The 19,479-nt window shown below is 39.1% G+C and overlaps 3 protein-coding genes across 14 annotated transcripts; all 3 read right to left on the bottom strand.

Moving 5' to 3' along the window:
• Positions 1-533: 533 nt before the first annotated feature.
• LOC107220281 (aldo-keto reductase family 1 member B1) lies at positions 534-12,342 on the bottom strand. Of its 4 annotated transcripts, none has more exons than XM_046743913.1 (6): positions 12,014-12,342; positions 10,790-10,871; positions 9,928-10,213; positions 9,374-9,774; positions 8,988-9,136; positions 534-783 (listed from the first exon to the last, which is right to left on the bottom strand). In XM_046743913.1, the coding sequence occupies exons 1-6, from the start codon at positions 12,145-12,147 to the stop codon at positions 747-749; spliced, it is 1,089 nt and encodes a 362-aa protein (XP_046599869.1). In that variant the 5' UTR covers positions 12,148-12,342; the 3' UTR covers positions 534-746. The 4 variants fall into 4 exon arrangements, with proteins under 4 accessions (XP_046599869.1, XP_015514304.2, XP_046599870.1 ...); XM_015658818.2 differs by having other exon boundaries at positions 11,805-12,156; XM_046743914.1 differs by having other exon boundaries at positions 9,928-10,197; positions 11,805-12,156.
• A 153-nt stretch (positions 12,343-12,495) lies between these two features.
• On the bottom strand, positions 12,496-16,246 carry LOC107220305 (aldo-keto reductase family 1 member B1-like). 9 transcript variants are annotated; one of them, XM_046743921.1, is made up of 6 exons: positions 16,112-16,246; positions 14,722-15,924; positions 13,763-14,048; positions 13,274-13,674; positions 12,912-13,060; positions 12,496-12,809 (listed from the first exon to the last, which is right to left on the bottom strand). In XM_046743921.1, the coding sequence occupies exons 2-6, from the start codon at positions 14,929-14,931 to the stop codon at positions 12,773-12,775; spliced, it is 1,083 nt and encodes a 360-aa protein (XP_046599877.1). In that variant the 5' UTR covers positions 14,932-15,924; positions 16,112-16,246; the 3' UTR covers positions 12,496-12,772. The 9 variants fall into 9 exon arrangements, with proteins under 9 accessions (XP_046599877.1, XP_046599878.1, XP_046599872.1 ...); XM_046743922.1 differs by having other exon boundaries at positions 14,722-15,503; positions 16,112-16,244; XM_046743916.1 differs by lacking the exon at positions 16,112-16,246 and having other exon boundaries at positions 14,722-15,052; positions 15,293-16,002.
• A 42-nt stretch (positions 16,247-16,288) lies between these two features.
• Positions 16,289-18,761, bottom strand: LOC107220274 (aldo-keto reductase family 1 member B1). The gene is made up of 5 exons (XM_015658805.2): positions 18,593-18,761; positions 17,336-17,818; positions 17,001-17,207; positions 16,658-16,806; positions 16,289-16,422 (listed from the first exon to the last, which is right to left on the bottom strand). Exons 1-5 carry the CDS (start codon positions 18,662-18,664, stop codon positions 16,380-16,382), a joined length of 954 nt encoding a protein of 317 aa, XP_015514291.2. The 5' UTR covers positions 18,665-18,761; the 3' UTR covers positions 16,289-16,379.
• Between the last annotated feature and the right edge of the window lie 718 nt (positions 18,762-19,479).

Here is a 19,479-nt window from a genome sequence, read left to right as displayed (position 1 = left end):
TCTGCCAGTGGCAGTCCGTTGTCAAAATAAACCACTTTGCAAGCCACCAGAGTGCCTTGAATCCCCAGCGTGTCGTAGACCGGACCCTCCTTGTCCGTACGTTTACTGTGGTCAGACTCCTTGTTCACCACCAACTTGTCCACCGGCGCCTTGTGACACTGGATCTCTCTGCCACACTTGCCAATCGCCTACTCCGTGTAAGGAGTGTCTTCCGTTGTCGGAACCAGGTGGTTGCCGGTGTTCATGTAAGGGAAAGTGCTCCCGCGGAGAATCCAGTGTTCCCTGTAATTGCAGTGTAACCCCAAAGTGCAGCGCTGATAGGGGTTATCAACCGGAAGGATTACCGAAACCTCCTTGTGGAGGAGAAACCGGCTGTTGGCTAGAAGAAGATAGTGACGAAGACTTTTGCGACTGTTGCGATTGCGGTTGTAACGACAGCAATGACTCTACTCCATGATTGTAATTTTCATTCAATGGAATGTCCTCACGATTGTTTGGCTCTCCAGAAAAAAATATAAATAAAATGTAACGATACCGTTTTATTTAGTCTATGGTTAAAATGTGGCACACGTCGATTTTTTTCACAATATACCATGATTACTACTAGTTGACATGCTATGGGTACTTAGGTCTGAATAAATAGGATTTGCTTCAGAGATGATCCTGATTAGAGTTACTAGTTGTATGCCGGCTGTCACGTGGCGCGATTGTTAAAACTCAAGCACCGGTTACTTCGATCGCCAATATTAATTCTTGAACGGATAGTATGGGCTCTCGTTACACCTAAAAATTTCGATTAGTAAAATTTACTATCCTGAAAATCAAATTATAAGTAACGACGATGAGACGATCCCGGACACTTATGAATATAATCACATGACTCGAGTAACTAGTTGCAATAAAAGTGTTTTGAATGAGTTTTATGATGTGGTAATAAAATACCATTCAAATTGATAATTAACTGGTTTCATGAAAAATTACACATCAATTTAACAGCGAATGATTTATGGGTCTTGCTCTTTATATATTGTAACGGTTTAGGCGTTACGTTAATAAAATATGGATCCGCGAGTTTACTTATTATCAAATCAAAGGCGTGAACAAAAATATCGTGATAAATGCTTTTAATGCAATATACGTGTTTCTTGTTTAAAGTCTGAAACAAGACTGTTTTTACAATAATATCGGTTGGCGCAGCAACCTTATTCTTTTTAAAGACATAAGAGGTTTATAAACGTCTTTTATCTATGCCGACTACTAGATCATTAAAGAGGGGGCAAAAGGGGTGATTTCACCCTTTGTAACACTACTCCCCCCCGAGGAAAAGAGTCGTCCCGACTCGGGAAAGTTAAAACAATTATAAAGGTGATCCAGTAGTCAGTGCTCAAAGGTGAGTTGGAGCTGTGGCTCTAAAAATTTAAAAACTCCCTTTTTTACTATCTGGCATTTGCCCACAGTCTCAAGGTAAACCACAGAAAACCTTGAGCAGATAGTTGAGCGTTAAATAATCTCAAAAATTTATGTGCCATGTTTTATAAAGGTTAGTGTTATTAAGTGTTATGTGGCTTCATGAATACAAAGTTTTCCGCAACGGCCCAGATTGACGTCGGGAAGAAATTCGATTTTCTTCATGAAGGATCCCTCCGAAACAGGTTCGGATGAAAACACCGAAACGGGAACCGACAATTCCAGGTCCAAATAAGACGAAAACAGACTTCTCTTCATATAAAATAAGGAAATCGTGGGGTGACTTCTTTAGGAATAGTTCACCCTAGAGTTTTGGAAGGACAAATGTGAGTGATGGTATAACAATTCAAATTCACTAAGTGAATTTGGGAGAATACTTGAATAAAGTAAATTGAATACGTATTCAAAAGAAAAGAAACGATCTTATCTGAATTATTTCTGCGTCCTTCTTCAAAATAAAACCACCAGTCATCGTCAGGAATCGGGGAAGATTGGAAGGAAAGGGCTGTGTCAAATAACCTGAAAAAGTGCTCACAAAAACTGACACTTAAGGTTAATAAAATGTGAAAATCAAGCAATCGCTCATCGACCTCGAAAAATAATCGTGACTCATTTCACATTATTCCTTAAACCAAAGCCTATCCGACACAAAACTCGATTCCAGAGAAGAAGTTTCTAGAAAGAAACAACCGAAGAAAACAAATTTCAAATTGATTAGCAACCCAGAAATAACAACCCATTATCAAGCTTCCGTAGTAAGAAGAACTATGTCAAAAATTCATAATTTAATAAACGCGGGAATATTAGCCCAAACCTTTGACTTTATTAGTTTAAAAAACTTGTCAGAAGAAGAATTAGAAAACGTATTCCAGAATCAATGGAAAAAAATTTTCTTGTGGGTTTTTCGATTTCCGAATCGAAGAAGGGAAAATTGGTCTTCTGTGCACGTCATGCTGTACCCGCAGGTAAATGGAAAAACAAACACAAGAAACAACCCCTTATTTGAATAGAAATTTAAATTGATTTTTTTTTTTTTTTTTTTTTTTTTTTTTTTTTTATTATTGTGAAAATTCCAGTCCTGAACATCCGCGAGGTGAAGTTGACCTACACGTAACCTTTCTGAAGGACAATACGACCTGCAACGTTTGCAAAGATAGTCTCATTTTCATTGCAAAACCGACGGAAGGCTGCTCCGAATGTGAAGCCGTAAAAATTGAATTAAAAACAATTATTAAAACCGCATACCACTTTCAAATTATTTAGTTTTTCTGTTCTGTTCAAATATTAAAAAAAAAATTCTGTTCAAACTGTTCAAATATTCTTAAAAATGTAAATAAAATAAAATTAAATTGAAAGGTTTAACTTTATCCGTGTGTCATTGCAAAACAGAAGCTAGAATAAACTTGATCGGCTGCAGATTCTGCATTGATAACCAAAACAGGAGCCGATAAAGAAGAAAAGGTTTGTTTTACTAGCCAATCTTCATGAACCTCATGGATAGTTCTGAGTAGCTCTAAAGAAATACTCGATTCTTCCTCACGAGAACGGGAACTGACTCGAGCGAAAGAAGTTTCTGGGGAAACTCGCAAATAAACAATCAAATCTACTCTGAGCTCAGGCGAGCGAATGAGAAGATCAAAATTTTTTGTCAATAAATGAGATTCGAAGTCGCGAAAATTACCTAACCTTCGACGAGCTTCTACAAAACAATTGCTACTGAATATCGATCTTTCCATCACCTTTACAGGCAATGAAGTCGTCTGCAGATGTCTATCTAACATAACCATTTGAGCGAAATGTTGAAAATAATAGCAATAACGATCTGGGTTCTGATACATCAAATCTAAAAGATTAATTCCGGCTACATTTCGATATTCTTCAAGAGGTTCTAAAAGTGTACAGACCTGGCGATCTGCTAAAAACCTCTTAGTGAAAGTTGTTTTTCCGCATCCGATATTTCCTTCAATAATAATCGTAAGCGGTCGAGTTTTACTCAAACGAATTCCGAAAGGTAAATTCTTCTCCCAATCGATAACCGACTGTAAAGAAGGTCAAATCGATCACAGTCGTCAAGGGTGTTCGTTTGAAGATCTAACCTCGAAGGATGTCCCTGGTCTTGGAGAGACTGTTCCAGGTTGATCCTCTTCAAAAGGAGCAAGACGATCCAAGTGAACCACTTTCTGACGCGAATGAGGAGATCTTCGGATTCTATAAACAACATCATTTATCCGGTTAACCACTAAGTAAGGGCCTTCCCAATTTCTTTGTAGCTTTGGACATCGTCCTTTCTGTCTTCGAGGTTGAAAGAGCCAAACAGAATCTCCAGGATTAAATTTTAAATCTCTGGCTCGAATATCATAACGAGTTTTTAATTTATCTGAAGACATAGAAATTCTATTCCTAGCAAAGTGATGAATTTCTTCTAAACGTTGTTGTAATGAAAAGGCATAATCTGTTTGATGCTGTCTTCGCACAGGAACAGGGCCTTTCTCTAAATCTGACGGAAGTCGAAGATTTCTTCCAGTAAGCATGAGGGCTGGCGTCTGTTTCGTCGTCTCGTGAATCGCAGATCTGTAAGATAAGAGGAAGAAAGGGATCCAGGAGTCCCAGTCTCTCTGATTCTGCTCTACGAAGGACGACAAATATTGTAGTAAAGTCCGATTCAGACGCTCTATCATGCCGTCAGATTGCGGATGCAAAGGAGTTGTACGAGTTTTTCTAACCCCTAAAATCTGAGTAACCTCTTTCATTAAGGTCGACTCAAAATTTCGGCCTTGATCAGTATGAAGTTCTAGAGGAACTCCGTGTCTACAAATAAATTCTTTAACGAATGCCTGCGCTACAGTAGAGGCTTCTTGATCAGCGAGAGGGACCACTTCTGGCCACTTAGTAAAATAATCAGCAATAACCAAAGCATATTTATTTCCAGAATGGGTTATCGGGAGAGGTCCAAGAATATCCATTGCTATCCTTTCAAATGGAGCTCCCACGTTGTAAATTTGAAGAGAGCTTTGTCCCTTCGCTCGAGGTCCTTTCTTTGCCGTGCAGACTCGACATCTTCGACACCAATCTTCAACGTCCATCCGGCAACGAGGCCAAAAGTAGAAGTTGCGAATTCTGCCCAGAGTTTTATTTGAAGCGAAATGTCCACCTGCAGGAGAATCATGATAAAGAGCAAGAATCTCCGGAACTCGTGACCTGGGAACCAAAAGTTGCCACCTGATTTCTTTCAAGTCTGCAGATTCCCATTTTCGGTATAAAATTCCATCAATTAAAAGGATAGAGTCCCATTGAGCCCAATAAATTTTCAAATCTGGCTCGGCTAAAGATATATCCTGCCAGTCTGGGCGAGTTTCTGCTTCTTTCCAAGACTTCACTTGATTCAAAGTGTCGTCCTCTTGTTGCGATTTTCTCCATTCCTCCTGGTTATTTTCGAAAGAAATCTTCCGTATTACAAGAGAGGGGTCACGATTTTTCTCTAATCGTGCACACTGTTTACACTCTGGCATTTCCTCGCAGGGTCTTCGAGAGAGAGCATCGGCGTTTCCATGATGAATTCCTGCTCGATGACGAATATCAAAATCGTACTGACCGAGCCTTTCTAACCATCTAGCTACCTGACCTTCGGGAGATTTAAACGAAAGTAGCCACTTGAGAGAAGCATGATCTGTACGTATCAAAAATTTCCTGCCGTACAAATAATGGTGAAAATGTACTACGGTCTTAACAACAGCTAAAAGCTCTCTACGAGTGACACAATAATTCCTCTCGGTTTTACTCAAAACTCTGCTGAAATAGCTTATCACTCTCTCTTGACCTCCCTGAATTTGTGACAGAACCCCGCCTATTCCTGAAAGAGATGCATCCGTATCTAAAATAAAAGGAATTTCGACCTCTGGATAAGCTAAAATCGGCGAAGAAATAAGATTTTCTTTTAATTTCTTGAAAGCCTCTTCGCATTCCGGGGTCCAGTCAAAAGGAATCTTGATTCCGGTCAAATGATGGAGAGGTTTAGCTATACTAGCGAAACCTTTTACAAATCTTCTGTAATACGTACAAAGGCCTAAAAAGCTTTGAACTTGTTCTTTATTCTTAGGTGTCGGCCAAGAAGAAACCTTCTCTATTTTGGATGGGTCGGTTTTCACACCTTGTGCTGAAACGATATGTCCGAGGAAGCCTACTTCTTTCTGGAACAGATGACATTTTTTCGGGCTCATTTTCAGACCTGCTTGCTTCAGCCTAGCGAAAACTTGTCTGAGATTTTGAACTTCTTCTTCAAAGTTCTTGCCAAAAACGATTATATCGTCTAAATAAACGAGGCATATTTTGCCCGTGAGCCCATGGAGAACAGCTTCCATCATTCGTTCAAAGGTAGCCGGGGCGTTACTCAAACCAAACGGCATAACCTTGAACTGCCATAATCCTCCTAAACCCGTAACAAAAGCTGTTTTTTCTTTATCTAGAGGATCCATTTCGACCTGCCAGTATCCGCTCTGAAGATCTATGGTGCTGAACCAAGTTGCACCAGCTATCAGGTCGAGTGTCTCGTCAATTCTGGGTAGAGGGTAAGAATCTTTCTTCGTTATATCGTTCAGCTTCCTGTAATCGATACAAAATCGTTTGGATCCGTCCTTTTTGTTAACAAGGACGATTGGTGAGGCCCAGGGACTAGACGATGGTTCAATAACATCGTTCTTTAACATGTCTTCCACCAGCTTCTTCACCTCTTCTCGGGCGTTGAGAGCAAGTCTTCGAGGAGCTTGTTTAATTGGTGAACTCTCTCCGACATCGATCTTGTGCTTGACAGAAGTACATCGGCCCTTATCACTACTATCTTTCGCAAAAGAATCTTTAAATTCTAGTAAAAGAGATTTAAACGATTCTTCCTGAGCTAAATTTAACGAAATCGAAGATTTCTCAACAAGGCTCCGTAAATGAAGAGGAAAATGTTGTTGCAAATCACCTTCCGACAGTTCTATTTCTCGAATTCTAGGAGGAGTCCAATAAATTCCATTCCTATTTGTACAAAGAGTTATTTCGCGATTGTTTGAAGCTAGTGAATTTCTCTTAGTCGAGATAACACAGTTATGAGCTGTAAGAAAGTCTATTCCCAAAATACCTTCATCCTCTATATCTGCTATAAAAACCTTATGTGGAGAGTCGATACACCCAAAAAGGTTAATTTGGACAGTAGCCTGTCTCAAAACCGGGGTCGTCTCTCCAGTGGCTGTTCGCAGAGAAAAAGAGGGAACAATTCGGTCATCGGATTTAAAGAGATCCGATCGAACTACGGTTACCTCCGCGCCCGTGTCTATTACCCACAGACAATCGACGCCATTCACAGTACCGCGCGCGTAAAGACCAGACTGTCGTAGACTTCTAATTAAAAACTGTTCTCTAAGAGGGCTTTCACTATTAACAATCTGCGATGATTTTCGCCCTGACAAATCATCTGAAACTAGTTTTTTGAGTGAGTTCCTGTTGAAGAACTCGATTGAGGATCTGCTTCCCCTTTTTCTATATTTTTCTTACGCCAATTATAAGAATTTGGATTCGAGCCTTGCATCGGTTTTCCACTAATTTTTTTAATTAGAAAACAATGATTGGCGTCGTGGCCTGTTTTTTTACAAAATATACAAGTCAAGCTAGTTTGACTTGTCACGACCACGTTTTTATTTATACGCTCGTTTCGACGGTTTTGAAAAGAACCTCGATTTCTTGATTTAAAATTGTTACCGTTATTTCTATTTTTATAATTTTGAGGTTTTGGCTCCTCCGAGTATTCAACACTCTGTCTTCCTGAGGTGTTTTCAGACACCTCAATCCGACGAAGTTTGCTTAACCCAAAATATTGCTTTCTCATTGCCTCCACCTCGAGGGCTTTGGCGGTTGCCTCCCGCAGAGAAGTGAGGCCCGACGTTCCAACGGCCATTTTAATTTCCGGATCATTAATCGCATTCAAAAAAGCTTGCGTTGCTAATAAGTTACGAGACGGCTCGTGATCCGGCAAAGCTATACGAGAAAGCCGTTCAATGTCCTGACTAAGAGACGCGAGGTCTTCGTCTCGTCCTTGTCTTCTTGTCTGTAACTGTGCCGTGTACAGTTTCGTTAAGTGGTCATTTCCATACCTCAACTTTAATGCAGAACTAAGTTTTTCATAATCAGAGATTTCTTCCTCAGACAACGCCGTTAAAACATTCAAAGCCGGCGTTCGAAGACAGGAGGCAAGACTGTGGGCCCTCATGGCGGAGTCCCACTGATTATGTTTAGCAATTGTATTAAACTGGCGTTCATAATCCGCCCATGGAATTTTTCCGTCAAAAATTGGCGGTTTTAAAGGATAAAGAGGTTTCTCATTAATCTGAGAAACAACCTCAGGAAATCTCGAATTATTTAATTGATTAAAATGAGAACATTGAGGCCGAACTTGAGTCAAAGACTCGGAAAAACCAGCCTCATTATTTACTCTCATTCTACTAATTGGAGATTCATCTACTCTCCTAATAAAAGGCACAGACCTTGATTCAGGAACATCCTGGGTTCGACCTGGATGTTGGACCTCCTGAACAGTAGGAACTGGAACAGGAGAGGGAACAGGAGAGGGAAGCGGAGTAACAACTCTGGAACCCTGCGGTGTAACAGCTGGTCCCTCAGTGCCGCTCATCTGATGAACGGACTGAAGAGCCGCCACAGTTGTCCGGAGCAATTCGTGTAGACTAGTCTCGGAACGCTCTTGAGCTTCTCTGTCTAGCCTCCGCTGCTCCAACTGAGTGGTAAGCTCCCTTTCTCGCTGTTCTCGTTGCTCTTGAAGCAACTGGACAAGTTGTTGTTGTTGTTGTCTTGCCGAATCCAGAAGCTGCCGTTGATAACGTTCGGCGGCTTCTTGTTGTTGGCTCATAATTTTTAGTAGGTCGATTTGTGAAACTGAGACCATCGTAGGGACAGGTAAAGAGTCCACTGAAGGTGCACAAATAGACTCGGGAAGCTGCGGATTTTCGGTGATAGAATGTTCTTCACCGCCACTTTCCCGACGACGAGAGCGTGTTAAACGACCGCTACTCATAGTTTATTTCACTATTTCACGCACTGAATCAACTTGATTAATAAGAACTCAAGATCCCGCTTCTGACACCAATTGTAACGGTTTAGGCGTTACGTTAATAAAATATGGATCCGCGAGTTTACTTATTATCAAATCAAAGGCGTGAACAAAAATATCGTGATAAATGCTTTTAATGCAATATACGTGTTTCTTGTTTAAAGTCTGAAACAAGACTGTTTTTACAATAATATCGGTTGGCGCAGCAACCTTATTCTTTTTAAAGACATAAGAGGTTTATAAACGTCTTTTATCTATGCCGACTACTAGATCATTAAAGAGGGGGCAAAAGGGGTGATTTCACCCTTTGTAACAATATTATGAAAACATAGTCATTAATTAAATTCCTCACATCCGTAAAGACATCCGGGAAATATGATTAATGCTATCATTGGTCGACGTAGAAAATAAAATTACATACTCTCGCAATGCACAAATTCTTCCACCGCAATCGAACGAGTTGATTAGCTCAATGTCTTCTTTGGAAAGTTCAAAATTAAAGATGTTGAAATTCTCTTGGATGCGAGATTTGTTCACTGACTTTGGGATGACGATATGCCCACGTTGAACCTGTGGCATAGTAGTAATTCATTAATCGTAGAAATTTCCTTAAGTCAGATTAACATTTTCATAGCGTAAAATTGAAAATCTCCGTAGTAGCGCGTGATGACTTTGATATTTAATTGATTCGAAATTCACGTTTTTCACTCTTTCTGATATGGCAGTATTATACAGTATTATGACTTATGACCCTACTCGATGTAATATTCCTTTAATAAAATAATCCCAATCTTTCAAGTATGTCACCTGATAACGGAGCACAACTTGAGCGGGACTCTTCTTGTACTTCTTAGCAATGCTTGTAATCTTTAGATCATCTAAAAGCTTCGGATCCTCAGGTTTTCCCCACGGTCTGTCCGGGCATCCTAGCGGGCAATATGCGGTTATGGTAATTCCCTTTGATTTGCAATACTCGGACAATTTTATCTGGGTCAAATACGGATGACATTCGACTTGATTCGTGACAGGCTTGATCTTTCCCTCCTTTAACACGCGCTCCAATTGTTCTTCGTTAAAATTGCTGACACCAATGTTCTTTGCTAATCCCTTTTCATACAACTTTTCCATGGCTTTCCAAGTATCGACGTAGTCGTAATCGCTGAACAGTATTTCGCCATTGACGCCGGTAGGTTGAAGTTCCTTACCCTCTGAAAAAAATGTGCGATTTATCTTGCATGAAACAAAACGTCAGTAATGGAGATTGCCTTTTGAAAGCAGAATCAAATAATTGCAGTACAGACTCTCGGCACATATGATGGTAAAATTATTTTTAAATAGGTATTTGAAGATCGAGTTAAAACCTTTGTAAGGTATTGGCCAATGTATCAAGTACAGATCGACATAATCAACACCCAAATTCTTCAATGTAGTCCTTATTGCAGGTTCAACAGCCTCTGGCCTATGGAAAGTGTTCCAAAGTTTGCTCGTAAGGAATATGTCCTGTCGTTTGATGACTCCTTCTTTAATTTTAGCTTGCACGGCTTCGCCGACTTCCGCTTCGTTGCGGTAGATAAAAGCGCCATCGATGTGGCGATACCCGATATCGATTGCATCCTTAACGGCTTGAGTCACTTCACCGGGTTTAGACTGTTGTTAGAATAATAGGTATACTATGTCATCATAGGTTATTGCTACGTTAATTGTTTTTTTGTTAACTCACTCGTAGCCAGTAGCGAAATTTGATTTATCATGTCTGTTGTTAGTGTGTTAAATTCCCAATTCACGCTCATTAATGCGCAATGTGATCCACTGAGAATAGTGAATTTGTAAAATGTTATTAAAGTTTCTCTTTACTCTAGTTTCTTACGAGTTAGGAATTTCGCACGCTGAGTAGAAGAAAAAAAAGAAAAATAGTACACGTTACGCGTGCGAGAATTACGTATTTCGCGCACTTGGATCCTAATGTACTACATTTCAAACCCATAATGAGGTAGAAATGTGAGATTAAACCTTATACAAAACCGTTGAATGGTTTAACCTGTTTGGTTAAAATTTGATGGGTTTCACAAATTTAGTACTAATTGCATATATTCACAACACAAAAATCAAATCTAGCCTAGGTTCTTGAAACAAGAAATTGGATTTATGGAAATCGATTGATTGTACTTTAACGTTCACCGATAACATGCGATAGTTATAATTGTATAAAAATTCTAAACTTACTTTCCAAGTTCCTAGTCCAAGAACGGGAATTTCCACTTGATTGTAAAATTTTTTCACTGGTACTGTATTCATCACGAAAAATCTGTGAAAATATAATCACCGATTCGAATTGATTGACACTGAACCTTTCGCGCGACGTACAACTGTAACACTGATATTTATGTACTAATCGGAGCTGTGACTAAATTTCGTCTGAGAGCTCCGGATATCTAACCGGTAATGGTTCAGAGATATGCGTGTGAGCTCTATTTGTAAGAAAACTAAACGTAAACGCAGTGGCGTAGCATGGATTTCAACCGCCCGGGGCGTAGGCCAAATATTTAAATTCAAAAGGCTCCAAAATTTACAGAAATCATAAAGAACTTTTCAGCAAGAATAAAATTGTTATTGTACATAGAACAGGGTATACATAAAGAAGTCATATATATGTTTTATAATATAATAAACATGGAGAATTATGGCTACTGTTTAGTACAGATGGTGTTGCCAGTCGCTAGAGCGAGCGAGATAACTAGATGCACTTAAACAACATTGTAAAAACAAAAGAAAAGCGCTATTTTGACCATTTTTTTTCCATGGAAGGAAAGGTGATACGATAGTAATTTTCAAAGGCAATTATTAGGCTTATATTTAAGTATACTCTAAGAAATTATTATCAACAAGTGTTCAAAAATGGCGAAACCAGACCCATTCCTGCGAAACATGTTGAATCCTGCGGCACGTAATTTAACTAATGCAAATTTGAAACTGGATAAAATCACTTAATCTACATATTAACATCTACAGAAATGCGTAGGGGATTTTGAAAATATTGATTATTGTGCACTTGGCAAGTATTTGAATGAAAATATCCAATTTTTGACTAAATAAGAGAAGCGTAAATTTGTTAATAAATAATGGTTAAATTAACTTATCAAAAATCCCCTACGCATTTCTCTAGCCATTAATATGTAAGTTTTTGTATTATTCTTAAATATATCCCTAATAACTTCCTTAAATATTATTATCTTCTTACCTTTTCTTCCATCAAAAAAATGGTGTATTTTTTAGGTTTTCACAGTGGTGTTATCCCTTAAAGAAAGTAGCTTCCCCGGTTCCGACACAGATTAAATAATAAATAGTTCCGTGTTCATTTTAATCGGTGCGATAAAAACATGAAAAGAAATGGTTGAAATTTTTATTTGAGATTACAAGATATTATTATTATTTATTGGGAAATTTTACCGCCACCAAAAAATAACCCCACTCGCTTCGCCTCTGCGTAGACTAGAAGAGTCACTGGATTTCTTCGACTTTTCCAAAACATGAACCTCTGCATACCGGGTTGCGCTATCTTTATAGTCCTTAGTTATTTGCATTAGCTTATCAAATTTGTTGCGCTGTCATGACCCACGTTACCTGGAAGCTCTATGGTCCTAAGGTGCCATCACCTATTTGGGCTTTCTCAGGTTTATTCGCTAGATTATTTTATGTAAAAATAATGTTGAAGCAAATGGATAACAATCACATAAACGATTCCTAATAACTAACCTTGGAACCGGTGAAAATTTGAGATTAGACAGAGAAAAAACTATTGTTAATATAGAGTAGATCCGGCAGAAGGAAAGTTGTTGTATTAGCAGGTACGATAACTATTATATTGCGATAGCTATTCACGGAAAACGATAGCGGAGATAACAGGTTGATAAGGGTAAGGCCACGCTGCGCACTCTGAAAAGAAATCTTTATTTCAATTCGCTTTCTTATGCAATGTGCGAACATACCGTACCATGTTCGAACGATTTGATATCAAATTGATGTTGAATATTTGCTAGCGCGAGCTCGGATAAAAATCTTGTACAAACGGAGAGGAATTTCATTAGAAACCACGCAATATAATCAGCAATACAGACATCGTAAAAAATATATTCACTGCTGTCTTGAGGTGCAACCGACTTGTGTCGTTGTTGGAAAGTGTTGAATCATTCGGCCCGGTAGTTGAAATTAATCCCTGAAGGGAAAATAGGGACTGTCGATGGCACTGAAAAATAAATTAGTCATAGATTCAAAATCATTGATTATTATCAATAGGGCGATTTTCAAACCGGAGGCGAATAATACGAGTTGTCGATCCTAGACTTACTCAGACATTGGGCAAAATCTTTTATTGCAGTCACAGGAATTGATGAGTTCAACGTCTTCCTTGGAAAGTTCGAAATCAAAAATATCGAAATTTTCTTTCAGCCGAGATTTTGACACTGATTTAGGGATGACGACATGTCCACGATCGATCTGAAAAAACCATGAATTCATCGGAACAAAACTTTCGTAATACGTAAGACTGCATTAGAATCAGTAGCTAAGTCACGCAAGGGTTTACGACCACCCCCAGATTTTATACTGGTAATAACTATATCTGTATTACTAAAAAAACTATTGCGCATAATATCGTGCGATGATTTTTATTACGTTAATAAAATATTCGTAATCGGGAAAATAAATTACTTGATAACGGAGCAAAACTTGTGCGGGAGTTTTGTTATACTTCTTGGAAAGCCTTATGATCCTGTTATCTTCCAGAAGTGTCGGCTCCCCTTTTTTTATCACTGTACTATCCGGGCGTCCTAATGGGCGGAACGCTGTTACAACGATGCCCTTGGATTTACAGTATTCTGAAAGCTTGAATTGGCCCAAGTAAGGCTGGCATTCGATTTGATTGGTAACCGGCTTAATTTTTCCGGCTTTCAACACTCGTTCCAGCTGCTCCTCGTTGAAATTGCTTACGCCAATATTTTTCACCAATCCCTTTTCGTAAACCTCCTCCATGGCTTTCCATGTATCGACGTAATCGTAGTCAGCGTATACAAGTTTGCCATTGGCGTCCTTCGGCTGGAAATTGCTGCCCTCTAAAAAATTCACGCGTTAATTCAACCGAACTTGGTAGTAGATCAGTACGATCAAGAATTAGATATTACGGTAACAATTTTAAATAACCTTTGTAAGACATTGGCCAGTGTATCAAGTAGAGGTCAATATACTCAACGCCCAAATCTTCGAGTGTTCGTCTCAACGAAGGTTCAACAGCACCTGGCCGATGAAAAGTGTTCCAGAGTTTACCGGTGATGAAGATATCTTCTCGTTTGATAACGCCTTGTTGAATCTTAGCTCGCACAGCCTCGCCAATTTCTTTTTCATTCGCGTACAAATGGGCACCATCGATATGCCGGTAGCCAATATCAATCGCATCCTTAACAGCTTGCGTCACTTCATTCGGTTTCGACTATTATCAAAACAAAGTGAATATAATGAAAACGGAACACGCGGGAATTCATAACTCGTTATGCACGAGGATAATGTATCATGAAAAACGAGAACGAGATGCCGGTAATATTTGTATTTCACATGCTGAGTAGATCGCTACCATTAAAATGAATGAAAACAAAATTTGCCGAATCACGGATTGTCACACGAAAATATTCCGTTTTTCGTGACCCAAGTGTCATGATGTAATTTTTATCCAGAAAACAACGGAGTATTCGATAAGCGATAATGTTCCATTTGAGCCATGGCTTCGAATGAAGTAAAATTGTTTAGCAAGTAAGGTGAAGCGGGGTTGTTGGTAGACTTGAGAAAAATTTATAAGATCACCCTCCAAGTGCCGAGTCCAATCGCCGGGATTTCCGTTCCATTGTAGAACTTCACTGTCGGTACTTTGACCATTCTGAGCTTGGGTAAAACGAACCGCGTGAGTTGAACTTTTGGTAACGAACCACGGCTGAATAATCAAGCTACTACTGATTATCGCGTGGTAACTCGGCAGTGCCTCTCCACTTCCTCTTTGCCTGAGGAACCAGAGACAAGTAGCTTAAGTACGGCCGATACTACTGATTTTGCTCGCTGGCCGTACAGCCATTTCCATTTTGCGTAATATCGAGTCATCAATTTCAACCTACAGCGTGAAAGGCTATCGGAAGGTTTCTCGATGTGCCTCCTGTACTCGATTCGCCTTTCGGCTTGATTGGTGAGACGTCATAAATCATTTCACATGTCCAGCTGCATTGTCCACGTGCTTCTGCTCCGCGCTCGATGTTTCTGAGTCTGCGCGTCTCATCCACGTAAAAGTGACGGAATGGAACGTCGTGGTTCGGGCATTGAACTATCATAGTTACGTAATCTACACCTCACGCCTCGAGCAGCTTGGTGGGATGAAGAAGCGCTTTCTTCAAACCGTAATTCACTTAGTGTAATTTTTTTTTCTTGGAATTATCTTTAGGATGCGTTGAACTGTAAGTTAAGTAGTGTTCACGTGTCTGTTCCCTAGTTCCAAATTTGCGAGCACCGATATCAAAGCTATTCCAATTTATGTCGTTGACTCAAAGGTCAAATTTGCTGACATAAAATATTTCTTTCAGGATACACAAAAGCCTGTATATCTTTAATATGTAATGACACTTGTCCATCCGAATTCAAATTGTATATATTTTTTGCTGCAGAACACGATAAGCGAGCAGTATTAATTCTTACTCAAAATGTCGGATGATTAAATCAGCGTCTCATTCAAGATCTTATATACTTTTGTATCCATTCGAATCCAGCAGAATCCTGTCTTCTTTTATCTGGTCTACATCTGGACCTATTCGCTACTCATTGTTAGTTATACAATTAGATCTGTATAAGTCCATCCCAATTCCGAGATCTAGATGAGTGTACAGTTTTGGATTAGACCCGGATTCATCTATATTCGACATTTTAAACAGCATTACGATATTACGGCATGTACAATAATTGATTAATAGACTGTATTTCACCTAAAATATTAACAATTTCTGACATAGATATCAGCCATTGGATCATTTATTCATTATGTTTATAAATATTGTAACTTCAAAAATATTATCCGCCACAGTAGAATTCCAGCCTATGAATTTCCCATAGTGAATTAAGTTGAGGCTCTTTCGTAAAATCGTAAATAAACGAGTCTTCTTTATAGCAATATTATCCGTCCTTCAGAATAGGATAAAAATTCGTCCCCGACTTCATTATGACTTATTCTTTCGCGTCATCATTTTAAAGAACCATGACACTTTAGGTCGGCTTGTTTCCATTTGGATTTCGCTGTTACAGAAGCATCATTTACAACAGGCTAGGACTGTATCCTGCGAATTAAAGTGTGTCACTTTTTCATCGTAGGCATTAACTACAGTCTAGCCGATTATCGTTTATAGACTATACGCGCAGACTGTACTGTCAGGATTATCATCAGGATAACAGTTTCCAATGAATATGTCGACGGTATAGAATGATCCAAACCACATAAGGTCGCATCAACTACCGCAGTCGTACCTCATAAATCATTTAACGCTGCAACTTTGACGACCCATTACACTTTTGGTTTTTATTTCAATCGCAGGTCGTATTACTGCATCCAATCAGAGTCTTAATTCTTGTCTCATTTACACCGAAGGTAGAGGAGAAGAGAATTGTTTTTAACAGACCAATGTCAATTAAAGCCAAAAAGGGTTTACGGTAGGTTCGTTTAATAAACAGTGGGTGCAGTCTTCTAAATCACACTCGATGATACAAACAATATAAATAGAATTGACGCGTGGATTTAGTACGGAATTCCGAATGGCCAGTATTTGTGAGTTTGCGCACTGTAACAGAAAATTTTCGAATACATAAACTTTAATAACCAACGATTGTAGAGACGATAAACAATCAATTAAGTCACTTGGTAGTGATTAAATTTCAATTTGTAAATTACGGTAAGTAATCTCCGATGATTCAAACGCGATAGAAATCGTTGAGATTCTACAATATAGCCGACAGTTGTTTATAAATTATTAATAGTTTCTTCACATATTCGGGTACTGGTATATAAATGCTAACCTTTTCATCGGAACACATCTGCCGTTGCAGTCCAAGCTCGTAATGGACTCGATGTCCTCAGGTGTCAACTTGAAATCAAAGACTTGAAAGTTCTCTTCGATTCGAGACTTTGTAACGGACTTTGGAATGACTACGTGGCCGCGATCGATCTGTAAAAAGTTTGTTCGTTCATTCTTTCTATAACGACGGTAACAAAAAATTTGACATTGAAACACAGTGAGAATCTAATCTATACTTTTTGCGAGTGACATAGTTACCGTCAAGCTTATCATAAATTATCAAAACAGCTGTTGATCAGAAATGAAAATTAATCAAACAATTATAAAAAAAAAGACGAATTCACCTGGTAGCGGATGAGAACTTGGGCGGATGTCTTATTGTACTTTCGGCCGATCTCTTTAATCTTGGGATCTTCCAACAGCTGGGGATCATCCGGTTTGGCCCAGGGTCTGTCCGGAGAACCAAGAGGACTGTAACCCGTCACTATGATGTTTTTGCTATTGCATAATTCTGATAATTTTAACTGGGGCAGATACGGGTGGCATTCGACCTGAAATCGGTAATGATTTGATGAAAAGATACGGATTTACGTCAGAGTCAACGGTTATCGCACATTTCTGCCGATTACTTGGAGTCGGACATTGATTGTGTAACACATCCCGTGAAGGAAATGCTGACCTGATTCGTCACCGGTAGGATTTCAGCGTTCTTCACGACTCTCTCGAGTTGTTCAGAGTTGAAGTTGCTCACTCCGATGCTCTTGGTGAGTCCTTTCTTGTTAACGTTCTCCATCGCCTTCCAGGTATCAAGGTAGCCAACCTCGCTGTACTTCACGGAGCCATCGGCATTAGACGGGAAGAGATTTGTCGGGTCTTCTTTGTAGGCAAAAGGCCAATGCATCAAGTAGAGGTCGAGGTATTCAAGGCCAAGGTCATTGAGGGTTGTTTTCAGGGCTGGCTCGACGAGTACTGGCTTGTGGAACGTGTTCCAAAGTTTGCTGGTTATGAAGAGGTCTTCCCGTTTCACCACTCCTTCGGCAAATTTTGCCGCCAGTGCCGCACCGACTTCCTTCTCGTTTCCGTAAACGTGAGCACAATCGATGTGTCGGTAGCCGATGTCGATCGCGTCCTTCACCGCCTGAGCAACTTGCCCGGGTTTTGACTGAAATTTTTCAACAAGGCCCAAATTATTAAAAGTGATTCTTACGTTAGCGGGTTCAGTTTTCTAAGGTATTTTTTACCGATAAAACGATATTTTTCGAAGCTGTGCTACATTCTACGAGATTTCTTACACTTCCAACTTCGATTTAAAAAAAAAAAAAAAATCCAAATCGCTCAATTCATGTGACGTTACAAATCTTCAAAGCTACACGGTGTAAATTCGCTCCTGTGTATAAGCCTATAAACGATATCAGGGACTTGTTTAATGGAAATGTCGATCAAACCGTTATTTCGCACGGAAGAAAACAGCATATTTGTTAGCCAAATACCAAATATTGATTATTCATATCCATATCCTACTTTCACGCACGTCATGGGTATTATATCAAGGTCACTTAAATTTCACAAAAATTCTTTCCACTTCAACTTCGATTTTGAAAACGTTAAACTTTGTTCGAACGATCTAAACAATTTAAAGAAATTAAATCCTGCCAAAAACTATTTTATTCCAATGTTTCGGAAATTGTTTTAAAGACTTCTCGAGATGTTTTAAATTATTGTCAAATATTTTTCCACCATAGAGTACGGACCAAGTCACGTTTATAAATTTTATGAAATGACTTTCTTCAGTCTAAGTACAGAATTAAATCCTGTTCGAATTTCCCAGATTCTCAACTTTCTCAATTTTGCGGATTGACCAAACATAAAAAATTGCCAACATTTAATTGTTCCATCGAAACACCCACGTTCAAAATGATTCATTATTATTATTCACCTTCCACGTTCCCAAGCCAAAGACGGGAATTTCCCTCCCATTGTTCAACTTCAATTTCGGCACTCTGGACATGTTGACTTGCCTAATACGTTGCAAAATTTTTAATCGACTAGCCCGTATCACTCTCAATCAGAGTACAGTACTCAACTGCGGCTGATCCCGGTGTTGCAAGGCCTTTTATCCGTTTCCCCGCCATCGAGCGAAACTGCCTGCTGTAGGTGTTTGTGCGGTATCTGTGCTTCGTAACAGAACGCAATACCCTGCGTACCTCCAAATTCGGTGATTACTCACCGAAGTAGCGTTATGGCAATTGTAATTGTTGTATCGGAACCTTAATTTATCGTAGCATGATGACTTGTCTCTGTCGCAAAAGCAAAAATATGCCATTTTCATTCCTACATTACAAGAAATTCAAAGGATGTAGAATAGATTATTCAGCTGAATGATGTATAATCACACCAATTTCGCAGTACCGAAAGTAAGTTTGAATAGTGTAATTTTTCATGCCCCCAGTTGTGCGTTAATCAATTAATTAATCGTGCCTGCAGCAATCGACATTGATAAGTATCCTAAATATGTACAGAATGATAAGGTACTATTTGTTCCGAGATACGATGAAAATTGCGTAATACAGAGATTCGTGCCTTGCCAGGAATTTCGCTGTTTGTAATTAGTTTTTTGTTTTCATTTGAAAAGTGTGAGCGTTCAGGTCTGAGAAAATCATTACTCGATTAGTACTTCGAATTTGTTGATTTATCGAAACCAATTATCCAGTTGAATATGAGTCAATTTTTCTTAAAATTCTTACCGCAGTCGTAAGAACACACTTTCATAACGTGTTCTTTTGCTTTATGCTTGCCCGTGCCATTTATCGATTAGAACGCGAA

Source organism: Neodiprion lecontei, chromosome 6 (genome assembly GCF_021901455.1).
Source record: "Neodiprion lecontei isolate iyNeoLeco1 chromosome 6, iyNeoLeco1.1, whole genome shotgun sequence".
In the NCBI taxonomy this organism is placed as follows: domain Eukaryota; kingdom Metazoa; phylum Arthropoda; class Insecta; order Hymenoptera; family Diprionidae; genus Neodiprion; species Neodiprion lecontei.
Note: the sequence above shows the minus strand (reverse complement) of the source record. Positions and strands in the feature narration are given on the sequence as shown.

What these genes read in the sequence shown, in the direction of transcription:
- LOC107220281 (XM_046743913.1), bottom strand. Translation starts at nt 12,147, where the DNA reads ATGCAAATAACTAAGGACTATAAAGATAGCGCAACCCGGTATGCAGAG. An exon ending in TTGGCCAATACCTTACAAAG is followed by an intron (nt 9,775 to 9,927) that starts GTTTTAACTCGA and finishes CATTTTTTTCAG; the next exon opens with AGGGTAAGGAACTTCAACCT. An exon ending in AAGTTGTGCTCCGTTATCAG is followed by an intron (nt 9,137 to 9,373) that starts GTGACATACTTG and finishes ACTATGCCACAG; the next exon opens with GTTCAACGTGGGCATATCGT.
- LOC107220305 (XM_046743921.1), bottom strand. Translation starts at nt 14,931, where the DNA reads ATGATAGTTCAATGCCCGAACCACGACGTTCCATTCCGTCACTTTTAC. An exon ending in AAGTTTTGCTCCGTTATCAA is followed by an intron (nt 13,061 to 13,273) that starts GTAATTTATTTT and finishes TGGTTTTTTCAG; the next exon opens with ATCGATCGTGGACATGTCGT. An exon ending in AGATTTTGCCCAATGTCTGA is followed by an intron (nt 12,810 to 12,911) that starts GTAAGTCTAGGA and finishes TTTATTTTTCAG; the next exon opens with TGCCATCGACAGTCCCTATT.
- LOC107220274 (XM_015658805.2), bottom strand. Translation starts at nt 18,664, where the DNA reads ATGTCCAGAGTGCCGAAATTGAAGTTGAACAATGGGAGGGAAATTCCC. An exon ending in TCCTACCGGTGACGAATCAG is followed by an intron (nt 17,208 to 17,335) that starts GTCAGCATTTCC and finishes TACCGATTTCAG; the next exon opens with GTCGAATGCCACCCGTATCT. An exon ending in AGATGTGTTCCGATGAAAAG is followed by an intron (nt 16,423 to 16,657) that starts GTTAGCATTTAT and finishes TTTCTGTTACAG; the next exon opens with TGCGCAAACTCACAAATACT.